This window comes from Pleurodeles waltl, chromosome 2_2, assembly GCF_031143425.1.
Source record: "Pleurodeles waltl isolate 20211129_DDA chromosome 2_2, aPleWal1.hap1.20221129, whole genome shotgun sequence".
NCBI lineage: Eukaryota > Metazoa > Chordata > Amphibia > Caudata > Salamandridae > Pleurodeles > Pleurodeles waltl.
This window is the reverse complement of record NC_090439.1, coordinates 1,125,907,967-1,125,935,114: the sequence shown is the minus strand read 5'-3', so window position 1 is coordinate 1,125,935,114 and position 27,148 is coordinate 1,125,907,967. Positions and strand designations below refer to the sequence as shown.

The 27,148-nt window shown below is 45.7% G+C and overlaps 1 protein-coding gene across 11 annotated transcripts in view; it reads left to right on the top strand.

Annotated features, from left to right (window-relative positions):
- PLEC (plectin) overlaps positions 1-27,148 on the top strand; it is an 831,873-nt gene that overhangs the window by 768,032 nt on the left and 36,693 nt on the right. For all 11 annotated transcript variants that reach the window (XM_069220980.1, XM_069220972.1, XM_069220979.1 and 8 more), the window contains 9 exons: positions 2,821-2,947; positions 3,537-3,720; positions 4,553-4,710; positions 6,163-6,341; positions 7,285-7,423; positions 8,103-8,459; positions 9,238-9,321; positions 16,089-16,193; positions 16,665-16,763. In XM_069220980.1, coding sequence (XP_069077081.1) covers positions 2,821-2,947; positions 3,537-3,720; positions 4,553-4,710; positions 6,163-6,341; positions 7,285-7,423; positions 8,103-8,459; positions 9,238-9,321; positions 16,089-16,193; positions 16,665-16,763 — 1,432 coding nt within the window. The remainder of the gene's footprint in view (positions 1-2,820; positions 2,948-3,536; positions 3,721-4,552; positions 4,711-6,162; positions 6,342-7,284; positions 7,424-8,102; positions 8,460-9,237; positions 9,322-16,088; positions 16,194-16,664; positions 16,764-27,148) is intronic.

The following is a 27,148-nucleotide window of genomic DNA, read 5'->3' as shown; positions in this document are numbered from 1 at the left end:
CCTGTCAGCAGGAGCCGGAAAAAAGAACTGAGGCAACTGCCTTTTGCTGTGCATGATGGGAAACAGGAAGACTTTACTTTTCTTAAAGGCACAGCTCTATTTACATTCTGTATAATGGCAGCCTATGGGCTACACTGCCCTGCATTGTTTTATTCTCATCAGAGGTGTAAATAAAGTATGAGAATGTATTTGTTATTACATTTCTAGAATAAATAGGTGTTTGAACATGAATTTACACTACTATTGATTTTCTTTTCAACAATTTGGCCTGTGTAGCTGTTCACATAGGCTGCACAATGTTATTCTTAAGTGTTTTTTGACAGACCTTTTCTTTAAACGGCTGGTGTTTGCACTTAAGAATATACTTCACATCAGTGCTCCGGGGTCCCCGCAGGCGCGCTGAACTATTCAATGCTTATGACTATACATGGAAATCCCCTACGAGAGAAAAGACAAAACATGGCTCCTATTCTGCCACTGCAGGCTGGAAGGGTAGTTTAAAACTGCTAACTAAACTTTGCCATTTTAACCAGTGGCAAAGTCCAAACTCTCTTTTTAATGTGTGTAAGTCACCCCTACAGCAGGCCTATCAAGTCCTAAGGCAGGGTGTAACCTATTACAAAACTAGAACTTATGTTTAACATGTTCTAGCAGCAAAAACCTGAAATTGTCATTTTTGCTGCGAGGGAGATTGCTAGCCCTATTGGTGAGTACAGAGTTACTGGCTGACTTTTAAGGTGTGCTAATTTCTGAATGGAATTAACAAAGATGGTACTTCAAGGTATCAAATAACTCATTATATTAAGCCAAACGTGATGCCCACGTCAAAAAAATGAAACTTGTTTCTACATGCAACTTTTAGAAAGTAGCTACTCTGTTGCCCAAGTTTTCTGTGACCATTTACTGAGGTTGGCAATGAGAAGGCTTTCTGCCACCTTGGGAGACGTATAAATGGCTCCCAGGACAGGTAACAATAGAAGCCTGTGTTTAAGGAGATGTTAACCTCCTCAGGGAAGGGAGCCGTATGGGGTCTTAGCCCAAAAGGTCAGATTCAAAGGAGAAGTCGCCTTTGAAGGAAAAATGGTAACCACCTTCCAGAGGGACTGCTCTTTTGTTCGGGTACACAGCTCGGCTTGGGGACAGAGGTGTGGAAAACACTGCCAAACTGGATTTCCTTAAAATCTTCTAATCATATAAAGTGCATTTCTCTTATGATCCAAATCCACATCATATCCCATATACACTTGTTGAGTGCGGATAGCACACCGCATATGAGGAAGTGTTTAACCTCGAAATGGACCCGTGGTGACTATGCCCATACGTATTTGATAAGAAGATGATTTTAAGCCCTGAAGGTTTCTAGAGAATGGAACGCATTGGCTTTGGCTCCAAATGAAACATTTCTGGAAATGTATTGGTCAATAAAGGAAAGCTCGTTAAATTGTGGATCATTGTGATGATTTAGGAGGCTATATTTGACTTAATTTGAATGTGATATGTTCCACATCTATTGTGTTTGACTATATAAAATATGTTAGCACAAAGTTATGATAACAAGATGAGTGCTGGGCCAATTATGTATGTCTTTTGGGGAAATATTTGGATGGTGGATAAGTGTAGTGAGAGATGCCTTTGCTTTCTTTTACTTAACACGGATTCCACAAGTGGTCCACTAGATCAGGTACAAAAGGCAGTGCTGCTAGTCACAACAGCATGGGCAAGGCACTGTGGTTCTCTCAGCACATGTAGGTATGCCTGTTCCAACTTAAAAAGGACGCGAACATGCTCGCCGGAGAGAAGGAAAGGGCATACTATCCCAATCTTACTACACAGACGTAGGTCAACAGACATGGGCTTCTTGAATAACAGCCCACTCTGCATGGATATAGTCTGAGGCAAAGAATTTAGCACCAGAAAGTCGTTCAGTATGCAGTGGATGACATCTGTATCGTAATGTGGTAAATAAAGCTAAGGGATAACCCGGTTTAAATGGCGATGGGGATGTTGGCTGTGTTTTTTAGAAGGCACTAAGGAATCCTTTTTCACAGCATTTAGCAATCACAATATGTAAAAAAAAGTGTGCTGAATGAGTAAACAAGGCTGGTTTTGTAGCCCGTGCACATAAATAATATCAAATAACTGTAACAGAATGTGAATTTTCTAATTGTAATAACATTCACCAGAATGGTCAGTGAACTACAGACCTCATCACTGAATGTTTAACTGATCTTCCTAACAATAAATTACTACTGAAAACCAACCAAGGTTCTTGCCAAGGACTGTATGATTTTGTGTCAATTGCACTTCCACATTACCAGGGTTCTTTCCAGTATTTCAGGTATTAGCAGAAAGCTCTTCTGATTCCAGAACACCTCAGAAGGACTTAGCCTGGGCATTGTCAATTCCTGGCAGTTTAGCTGTGATTATCAAATACAGTAAACCCTGTGAGGCATTAGTAGACTTTGCTCATGGCTCGTAGACGAACCTTCTCTACACAAAAAAGCACAGACAGCCATAATAGTTTCAATGAACTAGAGACATGCATAGCAGCCACATGGTGCTCAAAAAATACATTTACATGACAGTATTGGCGTCGGACTAATGCAAGCAAAGATTCACACGATGTATTCAGGACAAGTTCAAGCTCTTCCTTCCACCATAAAGAAGTGTTACTAACTCTTATATTCAAAACACGCAAGTCACAGTACTGCAAAATGTAGGAATGGGGCTGCAATACTGTTGTTGGAGGTAACTAATACTTCCTCGCTCATTTCTTACTCCTTCTCGCCTGCAGTGACTCTCTCGCTCTCTCATCCACAGGCTGGACAGCACTCACCAGACCCTGCTCACGCTCTGGCACAGGCTGCACATTGACATGAAGAGCCTCCTGTCCTGGCAGTACCTGATCCGGGACATCCAGCAGATCCAGTCCTGGTCTCATACAACAGTGAGTATGTCAGCTGTCTTCAGGAAATGGTAGGCAGACACCCACCAACAGCCTGGATGGGGCATCCAGTGTCAGAGGCTCCCAATACTGGCTCGGCAACCAGTGAGGGGGCCTGCATTCAGAAAGGCACACTAAAGTTGTTTCATGTGCACTAACATAGTTCCATATGTGCACATGCAAGTGCACATAAAACACACTAACATGAAACATGTGGTCTTACACACTGACAGTAGTTTTGCATGCATGCACAAGGTGCACGTCAAGACCAGTTTGATGACCTTTGTGGAACACAATCATTCCTGTAACATAACCTGAGTGTAACATGTAATATTATACACTCATTCCAGACAGACAAGAAAACAAAGTTCAATAGTGCTCCCCTTACACACAACATTGTCTCAGGCTTACAGGACACAAGTGTAGGTCTCCTTTAAAGAGGCATGGTCCCCAAAGGACCCCTCAGACCAGCAGTGCTCCCTACACTCAGGAGTTATTTTCATACACTCTACAAGACCTACTCCCCTCCCCCCGATTTGTACACTCTGGCAGAAACTGGCCCATCTACAAGTGGGTTTGTTCTTCTCCGCAGTTCCGGACCATGACTACTGAGGAGTACACACTGATCCTCCGCAACCTGGAGCTGCACTACCAGGAGTTCATGCGGGACAGCCAGGACTCCGAGAACTTCCTGCCAGATGACCGCATGCAGATCGAGCGACAGTACAATTCCTGCACTCAGAAATACGAGCTGCTGCTTCGTGGACTGGAGAAAGGTAGGAGTGGGCTGGGGAGGACGCATATGGGCTAGCAGATGGTTGGTGTGGAATGAAAGAGGAGAAGATGAGCTAATCAAAACACGTAGTGTGTGTGGAAAGTGATTAAGGTTTACTTCACAAAAGTTTTGAGTTTTTCTTCAAAACTTTGCAAATTTTGCAGCATTTGCAAAGCTTCCAAATTTTACATTTTTAGAAAAAAAGCAAAAATAAACTTTTCAGAAAATTGTTACCAAAAACTTGTATTAAGTGAAAGAACTCCCTCGCAATTTTTTTTTACCAGAAAATTCTTCCCCAAAGGCTTCCTCTACAAACATGTTCACTTTCAAGTTGTTTCTGACATTAACAACTTTAACAAACTCTGAGATTTGTAAATTTCACATAACTTTGCAAGCACAATTTAAATTTCGCCCATCCACAGCAAGGCCTTGCATCAGTCTGCAGACATATAGTATGGCACACTGGAGAAGCACACGAGCAGCTTACAACAGAGCACGAGTACAGAGTGCACCTGCGCTGTAAGCGGGAAAGTGTGGCATGATAATGTGTCTCTGGAATGTGGATGGGCGCTCAAGAACCACCACAGACAGCAACATTCTCACTGAACCACTGTGACACACTGACATATAGGCAAGCTTATTTCACCCAATTTGTGATCCATTGCGAAAACTGACATGCACCCTGTCTCAGAAGAGTCAACGGTTCATCCGTAACTCAGCACATCCATACGGGTCGAGGTTCACAGTAATACTAAAGAGGCCCATAAAGGCAGGTAAGGGAAAGCTGTTTGGAACCAGATTCACACATTCCCATTTCTCTGCCCCTCCATCAGGTGAGCAGGATGAGTCCACCTGCAAGAACTACATCTCTCAGCTGAAGGACATCCAGCTGCAGCTGGAGGGCTGCGAGTCCCGCACCATCCACAAGATCCGCTCGCCCATCGACAAGGACCCCGTGAAGGAGTGCTCGCAGCGCATCACTGACCAGCAGGTAGGGTCCACGCCTCAGAACACTGGCAGCAAAGGTCCTGTGTCCAGCTCGTGTCATAGCCCTAGTGCAGAGGATTAGGATAAGGGGAGGTTAAATATCATAAATAATGTTCATATCCTCCTGTGGAACCAACGCTAGCGGGGAGGCCTCTCTCACCTGTTCTTGTTTTTGCCTTCTCCCCCGCCCCACTGTCTCATTCCCTGCTAATTCTCCCTTTTAAGTTTATTTGTATGTGATACCTCTAACTACCACTCTTTGGTTTGACCTCACTGAATAGCCCCTGGTCTCCCTTGTTCTTTGTCATCACTGATTACTTTTCTTTAATCTACCTCATGTTATTTCGCCTCTTTTGTTTTCTTATCTGTTGCCCCTTCCTCTTTGCCTATTCTCCTGTTTTGCTTATCTACTAAACTGTGACGCTCACTTCTTATGCCTTCCCCTTACCCTTTCCTTTCTCTTCACCTCACTTCCATCTTTATTTATCTCCCTTGCATCCCCCTTTTGTCCGTCACTTTGTTCCTAATACTATCCCTTCTAACCAACTTTCTTGCCCCGTCAGTCTCCTTCATTGTAAACTCCTTCCTTTCAGCCCTACTTCTCTTCATTCTCCCTTCTCTCTGTAACCCTTGCTCCTTTTTTCGTCAGCTCTTTATGCTTTTTCACATCCACATTTATTTATTTTCCATCTCAACCTAGTTTATAGGACTGACTTACAGACAGGTTTAGTTATCTTGCCAAGCTCATGTAATAAAAATAAATTCTGAAATAAAAATATATACATAATTGGGGTTTGGGTTTGCCCTTTTCATTCATTCATCTGTTCAAATGTCATTCACATTTCCACCAACCACAACATACTGTATGGGGCAAGGAGTGGGCCCACTTCAGCCAATCGATCTACTGCATTTTGAGTGTTGCCATTTTGCTTGATCACATGTGCACATCTTCCCAAAAAGTGCATTTCAGTGTCACGGCTGGTGGGCCAATAATTTACTTTGCTAATGCATTCTTCTTTCCATCCTTTTAGTCTTCTGTGTTTAAACCATATCTTTAAGTTATAATTATTCAAATCCCCCTTATGTTTGTGCCAATAAGAATCATATTTTCCATGATGTGCAGTATGACTAAAAGTTTTATATTTTCTAAGTACAACTGCCTGCTGGTAAGCACCTGTACTGTTTGATTACAATTCCATGCGACTGTCAACTTTTTAAAAATGTAACATTTTTATTACAAGTAGTTGGCCACCACATTAAAGCCACTGCATTTGTATTTCTTTTTTCTTTCTCGTTTTAAATTTATGGCATACGATCACAATAAAAATAATTTAAAAAAATACGAATTTCACCAGCTTGCCATGGCCAGGCCTATTGGTTCTGCCAATGCTTGATACATTTTTCACCCTCTTTCCTGCTCTTTTTCCTTCGTGGCTTGTTTTTATACATTCCGCAGCAAATCCATTTTGAGCTGGATGGGATCAAGAAGAACCTGGGCAAAGTGAGCGAGAAGACCGAGAAGGTCCTGGCCCAATCGGAACAGTCAAGCTCCGCACCCCTGCTGAGGTCCGAGCTGGACATCACCCTGCAGAAGATGGACCAGGTTTACAGCCTCTCTGCCATCTACCTGGAAAAGTGAGTCTTTGCGATGGTGTCCCTCTCCAGGGACCAGAATCTGCAGGTGCATCAGTTCTTTCTGCTCTTCAAATTTGAGTGGCAAGCTGGTGGGAGTGGGTCACTCTGGATGACAAAAACAGTAAACTGAAATTCAAAGGTAAAGCTGGAGACCACGATGGTCCTGTGTGTCAAAAACCGGCAGTTAATGAACAAACTAAATGTGCATTATCTACTATTACACCTTATGATGCTGTTCTTGCCCGCTCCATTCATGCTAGACTTGCCCAATTTGATCACCATTAATATATCGTATGTAGAATGACTGTACATCGTACAAGCATGCAGGGCCTTGCCACGGAAGCCCTCAACGTATACACATAAATACAATTGAAACTATCTTCCTGCACTGGTGTTCCTTTGTTTTGTTGATCAGGTTTAACATCTTGAATTTTTAAACTAACATTCACTCTCAATGCATCTGGGAACAGAGTGTTGTTACCTGTAAGATACAACACTTGGCTTTGCGCTGCTGGGTGGATCCTGACCTCTGGTATAGGGAGTACCCGATGGTGTGCCGGGTGTTGCACAGCATTAGGGTGCGCAATACTTTACCGAGAGATCTTCATCGGAGATCCTCTTCCGAGGCAGTGAGGATGTTAATGTTCTGGGAGAGGAATGGAAAGATGACCTACAGTACTTTCCTTCACCTGGTCTGGTCATTGTTGGCTGCAATAATGGTACCTGGTGGCATGGTTCTTTCAGTTTCTTCATGGGCTGCAAAGCTGCTTAGAGCTAGGCACTGGCCATCTTCAAAAAAGTATTCTGGCATTTAAAAACAGCAACTGACTCTTGGCCAGGGCGTCCCATCGTTTTGTAGCGTTGGCGTGCGCCATGGCTGCTGTACTATCATCCTGCCCACTCTGCCCAAGCCTCCTAACTTTAGCTGCTTTCCTTCCTACAGGCTGAAAACCATCAACCTAGTGATTCGTAGCACAGTGGGTGCCGAAGAGGTAGTAAAGACCTATGAGGACCAACTGAAGGATGTCCACAGTGTCCCAGCAGACATACGCGAGGTCGAAGAAAACAAAGCTGAGCTGAAGGTGAGCGCAATGAGACCAGGCAGTGTAATCAACCCGCTTTCAACATGGTGACAGCATATGGGGATGTGTTTTCAGAAGAAAGCGGATTAGGTACACAAGTACAGTACGCAAATGTGTCTACCCACACCTCTTGCAGTCTCGAAATAACCTTTTCCGTCGCCCCAAACACCTCCCCACCCCACTGCCATCCCTCCCCCACCTTGGAAACAGCCACTGCAGGGTCTGCTCATTTATTCTTATATACTGCTTGATTTGTGCTGACAAATTTGCGCTGGCAGGGTTTTTCAGATTAAGGGGGTTATTACAACTTTGGAGGAGGTGTTAATCCGTCCCAAAAGTGACGGTAAAGTGACGGATATACCACCAGCCGTATTACGAGTCCATTATATCCTATGGAACTCGTAATACGGCTGGTGGTATATCCGTCACATTTGGGACGGATTAACACCTCCTCCAAAGTTTTAATAACCCCCTAAGGGTCCAATTACCAACAGGGTCAACAAAGGGTCTGTTAGCCTGACATGTAACTTTGCCACAGCACAGCTCAAACTCTCCGCTGCCCCACAAATCGTGTTAATCTGTCACTATAGACTTCCCATGACTGGAGGAATAGAGTGTTAATAAGTCTTTATTCAGTCATTTTCATATTGATCACGTGACTATGGTTCTTCCCCTCCAGAAACTGCGCAGTCAGGTGGAAGGACACCAACCACTCTTCAGCAGCTTGGAAACAGACCTGAACAAGGTGAAGGAGGTGAATGAGCTGATGATGCGCACTCACACAGAGCGTGACACAGATCTTGAACGGTACCGGGAGCGTGTCAGTCAGCTGCTGGAGCGCTGGCAGGCGATTCTGGTGCAGATCGACCTGCGACAGCGTGAGCTAGATCAACTGGGCCGGCAACTGCGCTACTACCGTGAGAGCTATGAGTGGCTCATTAAGTGGATCAAGGATGCTAAGCAGAGACAGGAGCAGATCCAGGCTGTGCCTATCACAGACAGCAAAATTGTGCGGGAGCAGCTCATGCAGGAGAAGGTAAGGACCATTGCGTACCCTACTGAAAGCCTTCATAGGTAAGGACCATATCCTACCCTGCAGACACCCTTTAATCTCCAGAGACTCTCCCACCATGTAGGAACCAATCTTAACATCTGATATTCCGGCCAGTCATCTTCTAGGAGACTATGCTATCCTAAGACTAGCTCTTTTATTTATTCTGACCAGATCATGTAATGCAGTGGCTTGTGTATGGTGAAGACACCCTTCCAGGCATTTAGAGACCAGCCTTTTGTGACACTTTAGGATCTCGTCCTATATGTTTGTTCTATACTTTATTCTTGTCGGTCACTCAAGCCTTTTAGTGATGATTGTATACTCTGGCTAGCCATTCTAAGGTTTATTTTACCCATCTTATCCTCCAGTGAATCTGGCTGCCCAGTTGTGCTTTGTCAAGCCTTAAGTCAACATCCTGCATTCCGGTGGCTCATTTTGCCCTTGCATGTCCCATGCTGCCTGTGTACAGTCTGCCTCTGGCCTCATTTTCTGTGCTCTAGTGTCCTTTCCTACTAGCCTGTGTTGCGTCTTTCCCACTGTTGACACCACCTTCCATCCAGTATCCTAGCCTGCTTTTGGATGCTCCCTCGTGTCCTGTGGTGATGTCATTTGTTCTCCAGTGCCCCATGATGCATTTTCATATCTGGTTGTTCCCTCTGTTAGCCTATCCTCCCTTCTGGCGATCACTTCTCCTAATGATAGCAATTGCAATTGAAGGTCACCTACCACTCACATGCTTGGCGCCAATGTTTTCCCACAGAAACTTTTGGAAGAGAGTGAGAAGAACCGCGAGAAGGTAGACGAGTGCCAGAAGTATGCTAAGCAGTACATCGATGCAATCAAGGTGAGTGCTTCATCCGCTGTAGAGCTAGACATGGAGTGTGCACATGTAGTAACTGAACTTACAGACTAGGGGTCATGACAGGAAGAAACTAGGGCAGATGTGCCTGCACTAGCTCAGGGGAATCTCTGCAAATATATTGATGATCAGACACTAGGATTTTTGCTTCAAATTCTGTGTTATCCAGAGAAGAGGTATTCCTGGCACTGGATCTTCTATCTTGGATGGAAATTATCTGTGTTCGAGACCTATTGTGTCACTCCTGTTTATGAACACTCGTGCAAATCTACAAACCCTCTTCTAATGTACTTTGAGCCTTTTCATTGCTATCAATATGGTGTTTCTGCTGCAGCATTCAATATTCAGACATGTCATAATGTGCTGTGCTACCTGATAGAGGACTATCGTACATTATTTGTAGGAAAGCACCCTCTTTCATGGCATGGTTACCCCCATTTTCTGCCTGTTGTCAGTATTTTTGAAGGTGTTAGACTGTGTCTAGTGGATTCCTGCTAACCAGGACCCCAGTAGTTTTGCTCTCTCCTCTAAATTGTAACTTTTTCTTCCCACAATTGGCATAGTCGTCCCCCATGTAAGTCCCTAGTATATGGCTAGGTACCCAGGGCGTTGGGGTTTCAGGGGATCCCTTTGGACTGCAGCAGTTAATCTGCCACCCATAGGGAGCCCATGTAAAGGGTTCTGCTGGCCGTCCATTGCAGCCTGCGTGAGCCGGGTGCACACACCTGGTTTCACTACAGGTCACTGCACCAGGTCACTGTAAGCCACCCCTATGGTAGGCCCTCTCAGCCCAGAGGACAGGGTGCAGGTACCTGTGTGTGAGGGCACCCCTGCACTAGAAGAGGTGCCCCATGAACTCCAGTTCCATTTTCCTGGACTTCGTGAGTGCGGGGACGCCGTTTTGTGCGTGTACTGGACTTAGGTCACTACCTATGTCCAGCTACATAATGGTAACTCTGAACCTGGGCATGTTTGGTATCAAACATGTTGGAATCATACCCCAATACTGTTGCAAGTATTGGAAGTATGATTCCATGCACTCTGGGGGCTTCTTTCTTACAGGCCCCCATCATTGCTACCACCAGTCTTACAGGGTTTTCTGGGCAGCCCAGCTGCTGCCACCTCTCAGACAGGTTTCTGCCCTCCTGCAGCTTGATCTGATCAAGCCCAGGAAGGCAGAACACAGGATTTCCTTTGAAAGAGGGAGGTAACACCCTCTCCCTTTGGAAATTGGTGTGACTGGCTTGGGAGGTGTAGCCTCCCAAGCCACTAGCTTTGCTGTGAAGGGCACATTTGGTGCCCTCCGTGCATAAACCAGTCCACACTGGTTCAGGGACCCCCAGTCCCTGCTCTGACGCGAAACTGGACACTGGAAAGGGGAGTGACCACTCCCTTGTCCATCACCACCCCAGGGGTGGTGCCCAAAGCTCCTCCAGAGGGTCCCTGGATTCTGCCATCTTGATTCCAAGGTTGGAGGGGAACGCTGAGAGCATCTGAGTGGCCAAGCCAGGCATGTGACGTCAGAGGCACCCTCTGATAGGTAGTTACCTAGTTAGGGGACCAAGCACCCTCTTTGGGCTATATAGGGTCCTTCTTTTGGGTGGGTCCTCAGATTCAGCTTGCAAGACTCCAGCAGGACTCCTCTGCAACCTCTGCTTCGACTTCTGGCCTTCAGAACTGCGACTGGACCCTCCAGGAACCTACAAGCTGCGGATCCATGAGGAAGACTCTTCTGCAACATTGTATCCGGAATTCCTGCCGGCTTTGCAACATTTCCCCGGCTGTGCATCCTAAGAAGACTGCAACTCTTCAGCCTGCACAAGAAGAAGGAATCTCCCTTGGGGTGAGGGCATCACTCCCCTGTAACTACAGGTACCTGGCTGCGTGGATCTCCCCTTATCCTGAGTGGCATGGTCCTGCATCACGGGTGGTGGTCCAGAGAGTCGCCCTTGGTCCTCTCTACCAACTGTCACATTTTGGTGGTGGTAAGTCCTTTCCACTCCACACAAGACAGTACCCCCGTGCACTGTGTCCTTTGCAGCTGCCAAGGCTTGCTTGCTTCACCTCCAAGCCCCGAGAACTCCCTCCTGCAACTTCTGAGCCTCTGCATGGTCCCCTGGCGACGTGGGAAAAACTTGTGTTGCTGCGTGGGCTGGCTCTGACTTCTGTGTCCCTGTCCTATGGGACACCTGTGGGTGCTGCCTCTGCTCCTGTGGGCCTTCTGCGACGCGGAGGGTCCCCTGTGACTCCCCATCTGGGGTAGAGTCCTCCTGCACCATGCTGGTCCCTGGCAGCATCCCTTTTCCTCCAACTGCGAGTTTGCCTTTGTCAAGGCTTGTTGGTGGAAAAACCTTCACAGACACCCATCTGCAATCCAGTTTCCATCGTGGGACACCTTTTGCACACTTCAGGAACTCTTCTCCAGCTTCTGTGCTGCAGTGCTAACCTGCCTTCCTTCGTCGACCAACTCAAAAAGGTACCTCTGGGTGGGTAGTATCTCCTCCTCCCCCTGTACTCCACAGACACTTCTGGACTTGTTCCCCTCTTTCCACAGGTCTCAATCTTCAGTATTCCACTACTGGTTCCAGGCTGTTCTGGGTGTACTCCTTTCCTTTGGGGTGGTTTTGGGGACATCCAGTGTTGTACTCCTGCATTCCTGGTCGCTGATGGGTGCTATATTACTTACCTGTGTGGATTTCTAATACTCCCAGCTCCCCTCTACACGATTTATTTACCTAGGTGGGGGCCCAGTGTTTGCATTACACTTTCTTAGTATATGATTTGGGCTCCCTCTAGGGCTACTATTGCATATTGCTATTTTACCCTGTTTACTAACCTTTTTATACCTCTGTTTATTAGTGTACATACATAAATAGTGTATTTACTTACCTCCTTTTGGAGGGTTGCCTCTCTATTATTTTCTGATGCTGTGTTCCAAAAATAAAGTACCTTTCTTTTTGCACAAGCAAGTGTTTTCTTTCTTGTGTGTACGTACTGTGTGACTGTAGTGGTGTTGAATGAGCTTTGCATATCTCCTAGATAAGCCTTGGATGTTCATCCACAGCTACCTCTAGAGAGCCTGGCTTTTAGACACTGCCTTTACTTCACTGAGAGGGGATACCTGGACTTTGTATAAGGTGTAAGTACCATAGGTACCCACCACTCACCAGGCCAGCTTCCTACAACCTTTGAAAAGGGTTTATTTTGACAGATCAATTTGAAACCATGTATGCACCACCAGTGTAGTGTAAGGAAATGCCTCCTTGGCATGGTTACCCCCTGACTTTTTGCCTTTGCTGATGCCAAGTTATGATTTGAAAGTGTGCTGAGGCCTGCTAACCAGGCCCCAGCACCAGTGTTCTTTCCCTAACCTGTACCTTTGTTTCCACAATTGGCACACCCTGGCATCCAGGTAAGTCCCTTGTAACTGGTACCCCTGGTACCAAGGGCCCTGATGCCAGGGAAGGTCTCTAAGGGCTGCAGCATGTCTTATGCCACCCTGGGGATCCCTCACTCAGCACAGGCACACTGCTTGCCAGCTTGTGTGTGCTGGTGGGAAGAAAATGACTAAGTCGACATGGCACTCCCCTCAGGGTGCCATGCCTACCTCACACTGCCTATGAAGTATAGATAAGTCACCCCTCTAGCAGGCCTTACAGCCCTAAGGCAGGGTGCACTATACCACAGGTGAGGGCAGAAGTGCATGAGCACTATGCCCCTACAGTGTCTAAGCAAAACCTTAGACGTAAGTGCAGGGTAGCCATAAGAGTATATGGTCTGGTAGTCTGTCATGCACGAACTCCACAGCACCATAATGGCTACACTGAAAACTGTGAAGTTTGGTATCAAACTTCTCAGCACAATAAATGCACACTGATGCCAGTGTACATTTTATTGTAACATACACCCCAGAGGGCACCTTAGAGGTGCCCCCTGAAACCTTAACCAACTACCCGTGTAGGCTGACTGGTTTTAGCAGCCTGCCACACACCAGACATGTTGCTGGCCACATGGGGAGAGTGCCTTTGTCACTCTCTGTGACTAGTAACAAAGCCTGTACTGGGTGGAGATGCTTATCACCTCCCCCTGCAGGAACTGTAACACCTGGCGGTGAGCCTCTAAGGCTCACCCCCTTTTTTACAGCACACCAGGGCACTCCAGCTAGTGGAGTTGCCCGCCCCCTCCGGCCACGGCCCACTTTTGGCGGCAAGGCCGGAGGAGATAATGAGAAAAACAAGGAGGAGTCACTGGCCAGTCAGGACAGCCCCTAAGGTGTCCTGAGCTGAGGTGACTCTGACTTTTAGAAATCCTCCATCTTGCAGATGGAGGATTCCCCCAATAGGATTAGGGATGTGCCCCCCTCCCCTCAGGGAGGAGGCACAAAGAGGGTGTAGCCACCCTCCCGGCTAGTAGCCATTGCCTAATAACCCCCCGGACCTAAACATACCCCTAAATTCAGTATTTAGGGGCTCCCCAGAAACTAGGAACTCAGATTCCTGCAACCTAAGAAGAAGAGGACTGCTAAGCTGAAAAACCCTGCAGAGAAGACGGAGACACCAACTGCTTTGGCCCCAGCTCTACCGGCCTGTCTCCCCACTTCTAAAGACACTGCTCCAGCGACGCTTTCCACAGGGACCAGCGACCTCTGAAGCCTCAGAGGACTGCCCTGCATCTATAAGGACCAAGAACTCCTGAGGACAGCGGCTCTGTTTACCAAAGACTGCAACTTTGCAACAAAGAAGCAACTTTGAAACAGCACGCGTTTCCCGACGGAAGCGTGAGACTTGGAACTCTGCACCCGACGCCCCCGGCTCGACTTGTGGAGAACAATCACTTCAGGGAGGACTCCCCGGCGACTGCGAGACCGTGAGTAGCCAGAGTTGACCCCCCTGAGACCCCACAGCGATGCCTGCAGAGGGAATCCCGAGGCTCCCCCTGACCTCGACTGCCTGCTTCAAAGACCCGACACCTGGTTAAGGCACTGCATCCGCAGCCCCAGGACCTGAAGGATCCGACCTCCAGTGCAGGAGCGACCCCCAGGTGGCCCTCTCCCTTGCCCAGGTGGTGGCTACCCCGAGGAGCCCCTCCCTTGCCTGCCTGCATCGGTGAAGAGACCCCTTGGTCTCCCATTGCTTTCTATTACAAACCCGATGCTTGTTTGCACACTGCACCCGGCCGCCCCGTGCCGCTGAGGGTGTACTTTCTGGGTGGACTTGTGTCCCCCCCCCGGTGCCCTACAAAACCCCCCTGGTCTGCCCGCCGAAGATGCGGGTACTTACCTGCTGGCTGACTGGAACCGGGGCACCCCCTTCTCCATTGAAGCCTATGCGTTTTGGGCACCACTTTGACCTCTGCACCTGACCGGCCCTGAGCTGCTGGTGTGGTAACTTTGGGGTTGCTCTGAACCCCCAACGGTGGGCTACCTTGGACCCAAACTTGAACCCCGTAGGTGGTTTACTTACCTGCAAAAACTAACAAACTCTTACTCCCCCCAGGAACTGTTGAAAATTGCACTGTCTAGTTTTAAAATAGCTATATGTCATTTATGTGAAAACTGTATATGCTATTTTGCTAATTCAAAGTTCCTAAAGTATCTACCTGCAATACCTTTCATTTGAAGTAATACATGTAAATCTTGAACCTGTGGTTCTTAAATAAACTAAGAAAAGATATTTTTCTATACAAAAACCTATTGGCCTGGAATTGTCTCCGAGTGTGTGTTCCTCATTTATTGCCTGTGTTTGTACAACAAATGCTTAACACTACTCCTTTGATAAGCCTACCGCTCGACCACACTACCACAAAATAGAGCATTAGAATTATCTCTTTTTGCCACTATCTTACCTCTAAGGGGAACCCTTGGACTCTGTGCATACTATTCCTTACTTTGAAATAGTGCATACAGAGCCAACGTCCTACATGTAGTGAATAGCACAATAGGTGCTGCAGCCCACTGGTAGCATTTAACTTCCAGGCTCTGTGTACACTTTCTACCATACTCTAGGGATTATAGATAAGTTATATATGCCTATAAGGTGTTCACACATTTTACAAGTTGAAAGGAGGAGCACAGGCACTTTACACTGGTTTGCAGGGGCAAAGTGCACAGAGTTCTACAGCCAGCAAAACAGGTAAGGTACAATTCTGGGGGTATACCATGCAAAAGAAGGTCAGTCCTATGATTACTATGTTGTATATTATGCTTATAGACCTGGTAAGAGGAGTCTATACTCATTATCAGATATCCGTGGAGAATTACTCTATATTGAATAATGCCATACTGAATGTGAGGAATGACTCTATCCCGGATATTGCCAGGTGAACTATCTGAGAATAACTCTAGATGGATTACCCAGTAGGCTGTTGAAGAATGACTCTAGCTTGATATAATCCTTTAGACTACTGAAGAATATTGCTAGCCTAGATGCTGTAAGATTAACCTAGGAAGTATGATGACTGCTGGAGGGGACTTTACCCAGGCCCCAGCAAGTAGATCAGGAAGGTGGTGACCTAGCCTGGCCAGGTATGACAGGCTAGGGAGTAGGACAAGGGTATTCTTGCTAGGCCTAGTAATCTGCTTAGGTGCCACATTACTGGCTATTTTCCTTTCTACACTAGAACAGCTTAGTATCCATGGCATCAAATTGACTGCTCATGTTTCTCTATTTTAAGGTAACCCTAACCCCCGTGTGTCCAGGGACTGATGGTCTGATTTGTTGCTCATGTTCTCTGTTATGTCTTTTGTGTTACAGGACTATGAGCTTCAGTTGGTAACATACAAAGCACAAGTAGAGCCAGTAGCCTCTCCAGCCAAAAAAGCCAAAGTACAGTCCGCATCAGACAACATCATCCAAGAGGTGAGAGCAAGGAGAGCAATCACCAAGAAGCCTGTGTCCCAAAAACAATCAAGAACTAAATTGCTGGGCGTGCAGCTCTAGAATCTCTTCTTATCTATTGCAAACACATTTGTTGGACACCACTAACACACAATCTCACTATTAAGACTGCCTAGTGTGTGTTGGGAACTTAGGGCTGTATGTCACCAGAGCACTGCCACACAGACCAATGTTTTAATAACTTCTCAGACTGCCTTCTGACCTTTGCCATTAAGATGTCAGTAAGTCTGGTAGCAGTCTTCAGCTATATAATCACTCATCCTCTTGAAGTTCTTCAGTGACAAAAAAATCCTTGAGTGTTATCTCTGCACCATGGTTGCTTCCTGCTATTGCTAACTCCCCTGACATACATGATATTTTGTGTTATGGTCAAAACCCTATTGTCACCTCTGCATTTATGACTAATAACTGGTCTGCTCTGTTTTGTTTCAGTATGTGGATCTACGGACTCGCTACAGTGAGCTCACCACCCTCACAAGCCAGTACATCAAATTCATCACAGTGACCCTGCTACGACTAGAGGAAGAGGAGGTATGAAAGGGAAGGTCAATTGATGCTGGTGTGTGGCCTGCAGTAGAGGGTGCTGGTGGGCAGGCAAAACTTGAAAAGAATTTTCATGCCTACATTATGCATTACTCTTCATGATGACATACCATATACTCCATTGCTGCGCCAAGATGCTTCTCATCGTCTCTAGGGCATGATGCAGAAGTTACAAGTCATTGTCGCTAGCCACCCTCCAATAAGTAGTGCTGCCATTCCTACTCCCACACCTTCACTTTCTGTAATTTCAGGACAGAATGTGAAGGGATCTCACCTCAGTTTGCTGGTATACCTGAATTAAACACGTGTTGTGTTGTGGATCTGATGCTCCTCAGCATATCGAGTGCTAGGATTGCACAATTAAGGGCTTGTTTACTTCTCATCGCAATTTACTGCAGGCTGTCATTTGGGACACCTAATGTGCATTAACATGCAGTGTAGATTCTTTTGAGTGCAAGACACTTCCCAGATACATCATTCTCTCTGTGCTTCTTCAGCATGTAACTCTTGCTATCCAATACCTACCTGGCTCACATCCCCTCAGTGCAACAAAAAAAAAAAGCAACCAAAACACTGTCCATCTGTCTGAATTTCAGTACCATGTTAATGAGTGAATGTGTTTGAAAAAACAATTACAGGTTTTACCAAATACAGAAAATGTGTCTTGATTTCTAATATTTAACAATTTAGTTTTCTTTTAATTTGTACTAACTTTTCTCTAACTTTTTTGCATCTGTTCTTCCTTTTGTTTTCTTTCCTTTTTCTTTGCCTTTGGATCTGAGATGTTTTCCAAAAGTGTTTTTGTTCAATGGTAACATTTGTATGATTTTAAGAGAAATGGAAGGGTTAAAAGTACCTTCCATGAAACAAAATTGTTTAGTTAAAAAAGCTAAAATTTCCCCACGACGACTGGCGTTCAGGCATCAGGTACTCCACTCCTTGCTTGCATGCCTGTTGGCACATTTCCCATCATGCAGTTCTCCCACGATCATCTTTTTCTTTTGTTTTCCATCAGTCATTTCATCATTGTTTTGCTATGGCAGAAGCAGCTTGCACAACTCTCTTCCCTTTCATCAGGTGAATGTGTCACTGTCCCAGTCTACCTTTCCATGTGTGTTTAGAAGAGGGGGAGTGTAGAATTCAATCACCCTGTATCAGCTGATCCATTTTTCTATACACAGTACTCCAAGATGTCCTTGTTGGGAATTTAACTCTTGATCTTATCAGAATACAGGGTTTCTGTATTGCTTTTAATCCCAACTAACCACATATATAGAAGTGGTATCTGAAAGACAAGTCTCTGTGTTTTTATCTTCACTCTTGCTATTCCGATGTCAGATGTGGTACAGTGACGCATAGAGCTGGCACATATACCATAATGATTTATCTGCTAATTTGGGATGGTCTGTAGTTCACTTTTATGTTGGTAATGGTCTGCCCTGTACCTCGACCATGTTCTGTAACGTTATTTTACAGTTTGGGTTATTCAAATTTATGTTCGATGGCATGTGTGGCTGTAAAAACACATGCTCTTCTTACTTCTGCCATCTAGTGTTGGATCCAGTTGTGTGAAAGTTGTTTATCTTCGACTAAGCTGTTGGAGTCGTAAGGTAAAGTGACCCCTCCTCTCGGTAATACTGCGCATGGGCATCAACTCCATTGTTAGATTGTTTTCTTTCCGCCATCAGGTTCGGATGTGTTCTTCGGTGCTCCGGTTCAAGACGGTTTTGGGTTCCCTTCAGATCATTCTGCATCTCCATACTCGGTTCATGTTCAATTCCTATACACTGACAACAGGAAGAAAATCCCTCTTTGTTGGTTCAACGAGTTTCGCTCTTGGCCTTCAAGCTTTGCCCAGTCGGGCTTCTCTTTGTTATTTCCACGGTATTGGTACAGGTAAAGAATGCGCTGCTGATGGAACGGCACCATTCTGATTTTGTCCTAGCTGCCACGCTAAGTACCCACACGCAGACCTCGATTCGGTTTGCACTCTCTGTTTATCTCCTGACCATGATTGAGAGAGCTGTGAGGCTTGTCGATCGTTTCGATTGAAAAAGAAATTGTGGGATCGTCTGGTGCATAGAAAAGAAACACAGCGTCAGGAGTTAGAAGAGACACCAGACATCTTCGGTCTCCAAGACATCGAAACACAGGAAGAGCTGCATGAGGCTTCCTTCCGAGGCAGAGGCCTTTTCCATTCCAGACTCCGAATCTGACTCTGAGACTGAGATCAGCGTCCACACTTTGGAGGTTCCATAGGCCCAGCATGCAGTGAGTACAAAGGCCCCTATCCTGTGCATCAAAAAACATTCAGCACCACCCAAACATAAGACTGCTGGGCCACCACTGCCAACAGGCCATGGTGGGCACCTAACAATCACTAAGGATGCCCCGCCATCGGGCTCAGCACTGAAGGCTAAGCCAAAAGTTCCTTGCACTCTTCGAACTCAAATGGTTTCGGCAGAGAGTCAGCCATCCATATCTTCGGTTCCGATGACTTCGGCATCAAAACACAAGGCTTCTTCGTATCAAAAGTTTCGACTTCAGCATCAAAATTTACTGCATTGGCACCGGAGCCTATTTTACAGACTATGGCGGAGAAACTCGATCCGAAACAGAACACACTAGATATTCATCCTATTACTGGTCGGATCATCGCAAAAACTAGTAAAGCTGACACCAACTAAAGTCAAGCATCAGTCTTCATTAGAGGAGGCCAATGATTTACCAACACCTCCTAAGAAAAAGAAGGACATTGCTACCTGTCCTATTTCTCCACCCTCCCCACCTTCTCCTCCACCTTCTTCACCACACCACACACAATCCGATGTAGAGGACATAATTAGGGGAACTCCTCAGGGTTCTCCACACACGTATGTAGAAGATCAAGGAGGGGATGATGACACACAACAGCCACCATTAGTTCCCTGGGACACATTCGATACAGATCCACCAGGTGATCCAGACCCAGGCATAAATCCAGCTAAACCATCTCCACCAGATGACACCACATCTTTTAAAGAACTGGTAGCTAGGGCGGCTGCATATCCTGAAGGTCCCCGACACAAGGACTCTATAGAAGATGATTTTCGGTTTCAAACCCTTTCCCCCACCACTAGGGCTTGTCAATACCTGTCAGTTTTAAAAGGTATGACCCGACATGCGGGTGACATTCTTAAGGACCCCTTCCATGCTAGAATAATTACACCTTGAGTCGATAAAAAAATATATAAGGCAGCTCCTTCTGATTCTGCTTATATTAGAGGACATATTCCACCAGACATCTTGGTGGTATCTAATACTCATATACAAGCTAATTCACAAACCTCAGCAGATGCACCCCCTCCAGATAAGGAATCTAAATCGATTGATGCAAAGGGCTGAGTTTCAGGCAGCCAATCACCAGAGAATTGCTAACACCCAAGGGCTGTTAGCAAGATATGATAGAGCACACTGTGATGAAATGGAAGACCCCACTTAATATCTCCCATAGGAATTTAGAAAAAAGGGACAACAACTTGTGCAGTAGGACAGGTTAATTTCAAATAATTCTATCAGATGTGCTCTTAATGCAGCAGCTAAGGGTAGAAACACTAGCGTACTACTCCGCAGACTTGCCTGGTTGTATATATCAGGTTTAAACCTAAGATGCATCAAACACTGCTAAATGCCCCTTTTGATCAGCAACACCTTTTTGGCCCTGAGGTAGACCAAACACTGGAGAAAATGGAAAAAAAAGACACTGAGGTAGACAAATCCATGGAGGCACTTCAAACTCTCATTAATCATGGTTCCTGTCGTAAGCCTACATTCAAGCAGGGCAATACATAGTCAGCATCAGATCCCTATACTTCTTTAGGCACCACCATTCAACATCCCCTTCTAGAGGGTTTTATAGACGTACATGTAGGGGAAACAATTTGAAAGGCTGAGGAAAGGACGCCTCCACTCATGCCACCGCTTCCACATCAAAGCAGTGGCTCTCTTCTCATTCCTTCAATCATTCAACAACTGTCGGGGGCGCCTACAGAGTTTTTTCCGAATTGGCAAAAAATAACAACAGATCAGTGGGTGTTGGATATTATCCAACATAGTTATTGCCTGGAGCTCATAAACACACCTCCTAGCATACCACCCCACAAACGCAAACTCTCTGTAAAACACTAATAATTGTTAAATCAGGAAGTGCAGGCTCTTCTTCAGAAATGAGCAATAGAACTAGTACCTACTGATCAGAGAGGGACAGGAGTATATCCACTACTCTTCCTTATTCCAAAAAGGACAGTTAACTTTGACCGATTCGAGATCTTAGACCATTAAATCATTACATCCTATCGGAGCACTTTCATATTGTGTCTCTCCAAGATGTAATACCCATATTGCAGCAAGGAGACTTCATGTCTTCACTAATTCTAAAGGATGCGTATTTCCACACCCCAATACATCCAGCCCACAGAAAATACACCAGATTCATTATAGAAGGAAGGCAATATAATTTCAAAGTACTCCATTTTAGAGTAACAACTGCACCTTGTGTCTTCACAAAATGCCTAACTGTAGTTGCAGCACATCTACGCATTCATGTCTTCACATAGCTGGATGACTGGCTCATAAAGTCCAATTCACCCCCGCTATGTATACAGTATACCCAAACAATGCTTCATCTCCTTCACCAGTTAGGATTTACCATCAACATACAAAAACCCCACCTTCAACCATCTCAGATACAGCCATATCAAGGAGTTGTTCTAAACACTCAGTTAGGGTTAGCCTTCCCAAATGCACTCAGGATAAAAAAATATAACACCCCTGCTGCAACAGGTATACCCCAACCAACAGATACCAGTAAAGGCAGCTCAGATAATTCTAGTTATGGTGGCATCTTCTACTGCAATAGTGCCACATGCACGACTACACGTGTCCACTGCAGGAGTGGCAGGCACGTCAATGGTCTCAGTCACAGGGTCAACTAAAAGATCTAGTGTTGGTAGACAGCTGCACACACTACCCTTTGCAATGGTTGAACACACCAAATCGGAAAAAAGAAGCATGCGTTTCTAGACCCTGATCCCCAGGTCACTCACAGTAGACTCATCCCTCACAGGCTGGGGTGCTTCCTCACACAACCTCTCAATACAAGCATTGTTGGACAACAAACACCAAGCCCTACACATCAATTAGTTGGAACTCCAAGCTATTCATCTAGCACTGAAAGCTTTTCTAGTTCACCAGCAAGGCAAGATTGTCTTGGTTCGGACAGACAACACAACATCCATGTTATATGTGCAGAAACAGGGGAGGGGAGACACACTCTACAGTTGTCTCAACTATCTCAGACTATCTGGAGTTGGGCAAGTCAGCATGACATTCACTTGTAAGAGGAACACCTTCCAGGGATGGACAGCGGCTTTGCCGACCTGCTCCGCAGGATGCGGCAACAACTTCACAAATGGGAACTCCACCCCTGAGTCCTCCAAACATATTTCCATCAGTGGGGGGTTCCAAAGATAGACTTGTTTGCAACCGCAGACAACACAAAATGCCCACACTTCACCTCCAGGCTCCCATACCCACTATCCAAGGGCAAAGCTCTATGAATGAGACGGTCAGGGATATTTACCTACGCTTTTCCACTGCTCTGTCTTCTTCTGTTTCTGGTGAGGAAGCTCAGGCAGACTTCTCTCACCCTTATTCTAGTAGCTCCCAATTGGGCATGCCAGCCATGGCTCACAACACTAATCGAACTGTCAGTAGTTTCTCACAAGAAGCTTCCCCTACACCCGGACCTTCTCACTCAGAACCATGGAGAAATCAGGCACCCAAATCCCAAAGAGCACAATCTTGCGATTTGGCGCCTGAGGTCATTGAGTCTGGATACTTAAAATTACCTCCAGAATACATGACCATTCTTAAGGAAGCACATAAACCCAGCAGTGGCAGCCGCAAATCTCAAGGGGGGGTAGGACAACGGGGGAAATAAATACTAAAAAAAAAAAAAAAAAGTACCCATTCCCGACTCCACCGCCTCGCTCCTCTTCTGTTCTCTTCTGGTGTCCCAGCATTCACTGGGACACCAGAACGGGCTCCCCAGCAATCCTGGCGCTGCTCTCAGTCGAAACCTAGCAGCGCCAGGATTGGTCTGAGCGGCTTGGTCTGCCGCTCAAACAGCGCAGTGGTGCCTCTGCAGTTTCTCCAACCCGGCTGTACAACACAGCTGGAAGAGAGAAACCTAAGTGTGCATGTGTGTTTGGCCGGCCAAACACACATGCGCACTTAGTGCAGACTCCACTCACCTTCCCCCTCCATTCCTGCACATGGTAGCTGGGCCAACAGCTGTAAAATAAAACTATAATTAACTATCATTTTATTTTACAGCTGCTGGCTCTTAGCCAGCGTGGCGCCGCTCATCCTCCAATGCGGAGGATCTGGCCCTGCATAAAGCCCCAACCAGAGCATATTATGCTGCTAAATGGACAAGGTTAGTTTTCCACTGCCAAAACAAACAGATTGATCCTTTTAATGCAACTGTTCAAAATACTCTTTGCTATTTACTTCATTTACAAACTTGTGGGTTAGTGTACACTTAAATATGGCGTCACCTTGCAGCAGTCTCGACATTTCTGCAAAACAGGCAACACTTAACATTGTTCAAAATACCTGTAATTAAGGCATTTATGGAAGGCCTCAAAAGAGTAATTCCACGTACGGTGGCTCCAGCACCAAAGATGGAGTCGACGCCCATGCGCAATGGAGAAAAAAGGAGGAGTCACTCGGTCCCGTGACTCGAAAGACTTCTTCGAAGAAAAACAACTTGTAACACTCCGGCCCAACACCAGATGGCGAGCTATGCAAAACATGCGTATCTACAGCGACAGATGCCATCGAACTTGTACTTACTAGACTTATGAGACCACCATTTGAACCTTTACATAACTGTCCACTCCAATTTTTATCTTGGAAAGTAGCAGTTCTGCTAGCAATCACTTCGTTAAGACATGTGATTGAGCTTCAGGCATCAATTCTGGAGAAACCTTTTTTCCAAATAAAGATAGGGTAATCCTCCGTACCAACCCAAAATTTCTTCCAAAGGGTTTTACCACATTCCACCTCAACTAAAGAGTTTATTGCTTTCTCCACTTCACACACAGGGAAAGCTATATCTTAAGCGGGTATCTCAAAATGGATAATTAAATGTATTCAAACTTGTAATGCTAAAGCTAAAAGTTTTACCCAACCTCCTAGGGCAGTCTCAACTCATAAAATAGCTTTCTTGGGTAATATAGCAATAGCTGACATTTGTAAAGCAGCTACATGGTCAAATCCACACACCTTTACTAAACACTATTGTGTGGATGTACTAGCACAACGTACTCTTTTTCAGACAACTGCAACACCCACGGGTTTGCCACCATTTTTTGGAGGGCACTGCTTTACAGTCTATGCAGAGCATGTATATCTACAACCACACATTCCATCGAACGGATTATGTTATTTACCCTGTAAGCATCTGTTACACTTAACATGCATTGATATCTCTTTCTAACACTCTATTCACACTCCATTCTCACTCGACTTTGGGAAAACAATCTAACAATAGAGTTGATGCCCATGCGCAGTATCACTGAGAGGAGGAGTCACTTTACCTTGTGTCTCCAACAGCTTTTTCAAAGAAAAAAAACTTGTATACCCAACATTAGATGGCAGGAGCATGCAGATCATGTGAATCTACAGCACTACATGCCACAAACAAATGTTTACAGGGCAAGTAACATAATTCTTTTTTCGTCGGCATGTTTTCTTTGGAAAAATCTTGGTTTCACAAATGTTCTTATTATCGCTGCGTGGAACCAACTTTTTAGCAAGATTTTGCAGTCTCTGTTTGCAAAATGTTTTGAAGTTTCAGAATTCTTAAAAAAAAAAAAAAATGTTAGCAAAAGTGAACTTCAAAAACCCACTACCTCTTCCTAAACTAAACCTAACACTTGAAAAAAGAAACAGTCACCGCCTCACCTGCTAGACCTTCCTCTGGACTTTTTCTAATTTTCAAAGGTCTAGGTGGTGAAAAGCTCACGTTTATAATTGGCTGCAGACTAGCCACGTCCATCAATCAGAAAAATCAGTTTCAAGCCTGACCACTATCATCTAACACAAGTAGGCCTTTTGATGACATCTGTGGCAGGATGGCGTGGAAAAGCACTACAGGACTGCACTCCTTTACACTCCCTGCCTGCACCTCACATTGTTCAAGGACATACTTGTAGTACTGTGATGTAGCTCTGCATAAGTGAGTTTCCTATGAGCAGATTTCCTCCTCCCTGGGATCTCCGACAGTAAAGATGTGGAGAATGAAGGATGAGTGGGGAATTAATTTCCCCTTTTGAGATAGCACTCTTTTATTGCCTTGTAGAACAAGTTCTTACCTTCGGTAATGGCTTTTCTGGTAGACTCGATGGAACTGCAGATTCCTCACTTTAGAATGTTCCACAAGCATCAGACTGGAAAATCTTGAACAGCACCTCTGGGCGGCAGTACATGGCCGTGGTTCACATATAAACGCCAATCCCAGCACACCATAATCAGTTTCTTTCATGACTATTTCCATGCCAAAAATGCCAAGCTATTTAAAAAAACAATGTTTGACCAGTGTGCAGTGTCTAATGGGATTTTCAGGGTGAAGACCCCAGTTCGCAGAGCAGGAAGGGATAGGAGGGTCAGTGAGGAATCTGCAGTAAGCTAGAGTCTCGACCTGAAAAGGCGTCACTGAAGGTAAGTAATGTGTTCTTCTGATATAGACTTTTAACTGAGATTCCTTACCTTACAATAGATACCCAAGTAATACCTCTTTGGAGGTGGGTCTGCAAACAGGCTTACTCCAGAAAATCCTGGAAGAGCGAGCAGGAGAAGTGCCCATTTCGACGGATCTGACCATCCAAGCAATAGTGGTTCGTGAATTTTTTGGAGTGCCACCCACATAGCGGCTTGGCAGATGTCCGGGACAGATGCACTGCATGCCAATGCACTAGTAACGGCCTCAGCCCTGGTAGAAGGGGGCTGCAATCTTTGAGGAGGCTGCTTCTTAGCTAATGCGCAGCAGATCTTAATGCAGAGCTCAATCCATCTAGAGATGGTCTGCTTCTGCACAGCCTTCCCTGTTTTGTTCCAGTGAACCACATGAAGAGCTGATCATCCAGCCAATGGTCTTTGGTGCAATCTATGTAGGAATAAAGATCTCTCTTCGGGTTCAGGCAGTGGAGTCTCTCCTCTTTCCTGCAGGGATGAGGTGTAGTGTAAAATGTAGGCATAGTGATACTATGACATGAAATAGGGTGACATTATCAGGAAGGAGGCTTGCGTCCGTAGGACCAGTTTGTCAAGGAAAAAGCTGGTACCAAAAGAGCTTGAAGTTTGATGACCCTCCTGGGCGATATAATGGCCACTAGAAATACTGTTTTGATAATCAAAAGCCGGATAGGACAGCTGTGTAGGAGCTCGAAGGGGGATAACATGAAAAACGTCAGAACCAGACAGAGGTCCCATTGGGGCATCAGAAAAGGGGTAGGAGGGAACAAGTGTTGCAAACCTCTCAGAAAATAAATCACAACTGGTGACTTGAACACAGGGATTGATCTGGCAACTGCAGAAAAGCCGAAATAGCAAATAGGTAACCCTTAACAGTGCCCGGTGCAAGGCCTTGCCAGGTTAATGATGGAACAAACAGTGACACCTTTGACAGCAGTGCAGAATGGGGGTGCACGTGACGTGGGAAACACCAAGCTACAAATTTATCCCAGTGGCAAGTGCATACAGCTTTAGTGGATGGCCGCCAAGATGACATCACAGACCTCGGAAGGAAGACTGGAAACCCTCAACTTGCAACGCTTAATCTCCATGCATGAAGGTGGAGCGTGAGCAGTTTCGGGCGCTGTACCCTCCTCTATTGCTGCAACAGCAGATCCTTCCAAATGGGCAGCATTATCGGAGGAGGAACAATACTCATGCTAAACACTTTGGGATAACATACTCTCTGTGCCAAATCCAGAGCCACTATGATGACTTGGGCCCAGTCAGTCCTGATCTTATTGAGAACTTGGGGCAGGAGTGGTACTGGCAGAAAGGGGTGTAGAAGTCCTGAAGTCAACTTGAAGCAGAATGTATCTCTGAGTGAGAGTCACTTTGGAAACTCCAATCCACAGACATACTGACCTTGCAAGTTTTCAGCAGCGGTGAACAGAATGAATCAGGATTATTCCCTTTCTTGGTACAGACCTTATGCCACCTTCACATGCTGACATAATTCATGATCCCCATGGCATCAATGGCTGAGTTTGTCTGCCCTGGCATTCAGATATCCCACCAGGTGCTGCACGACCAGG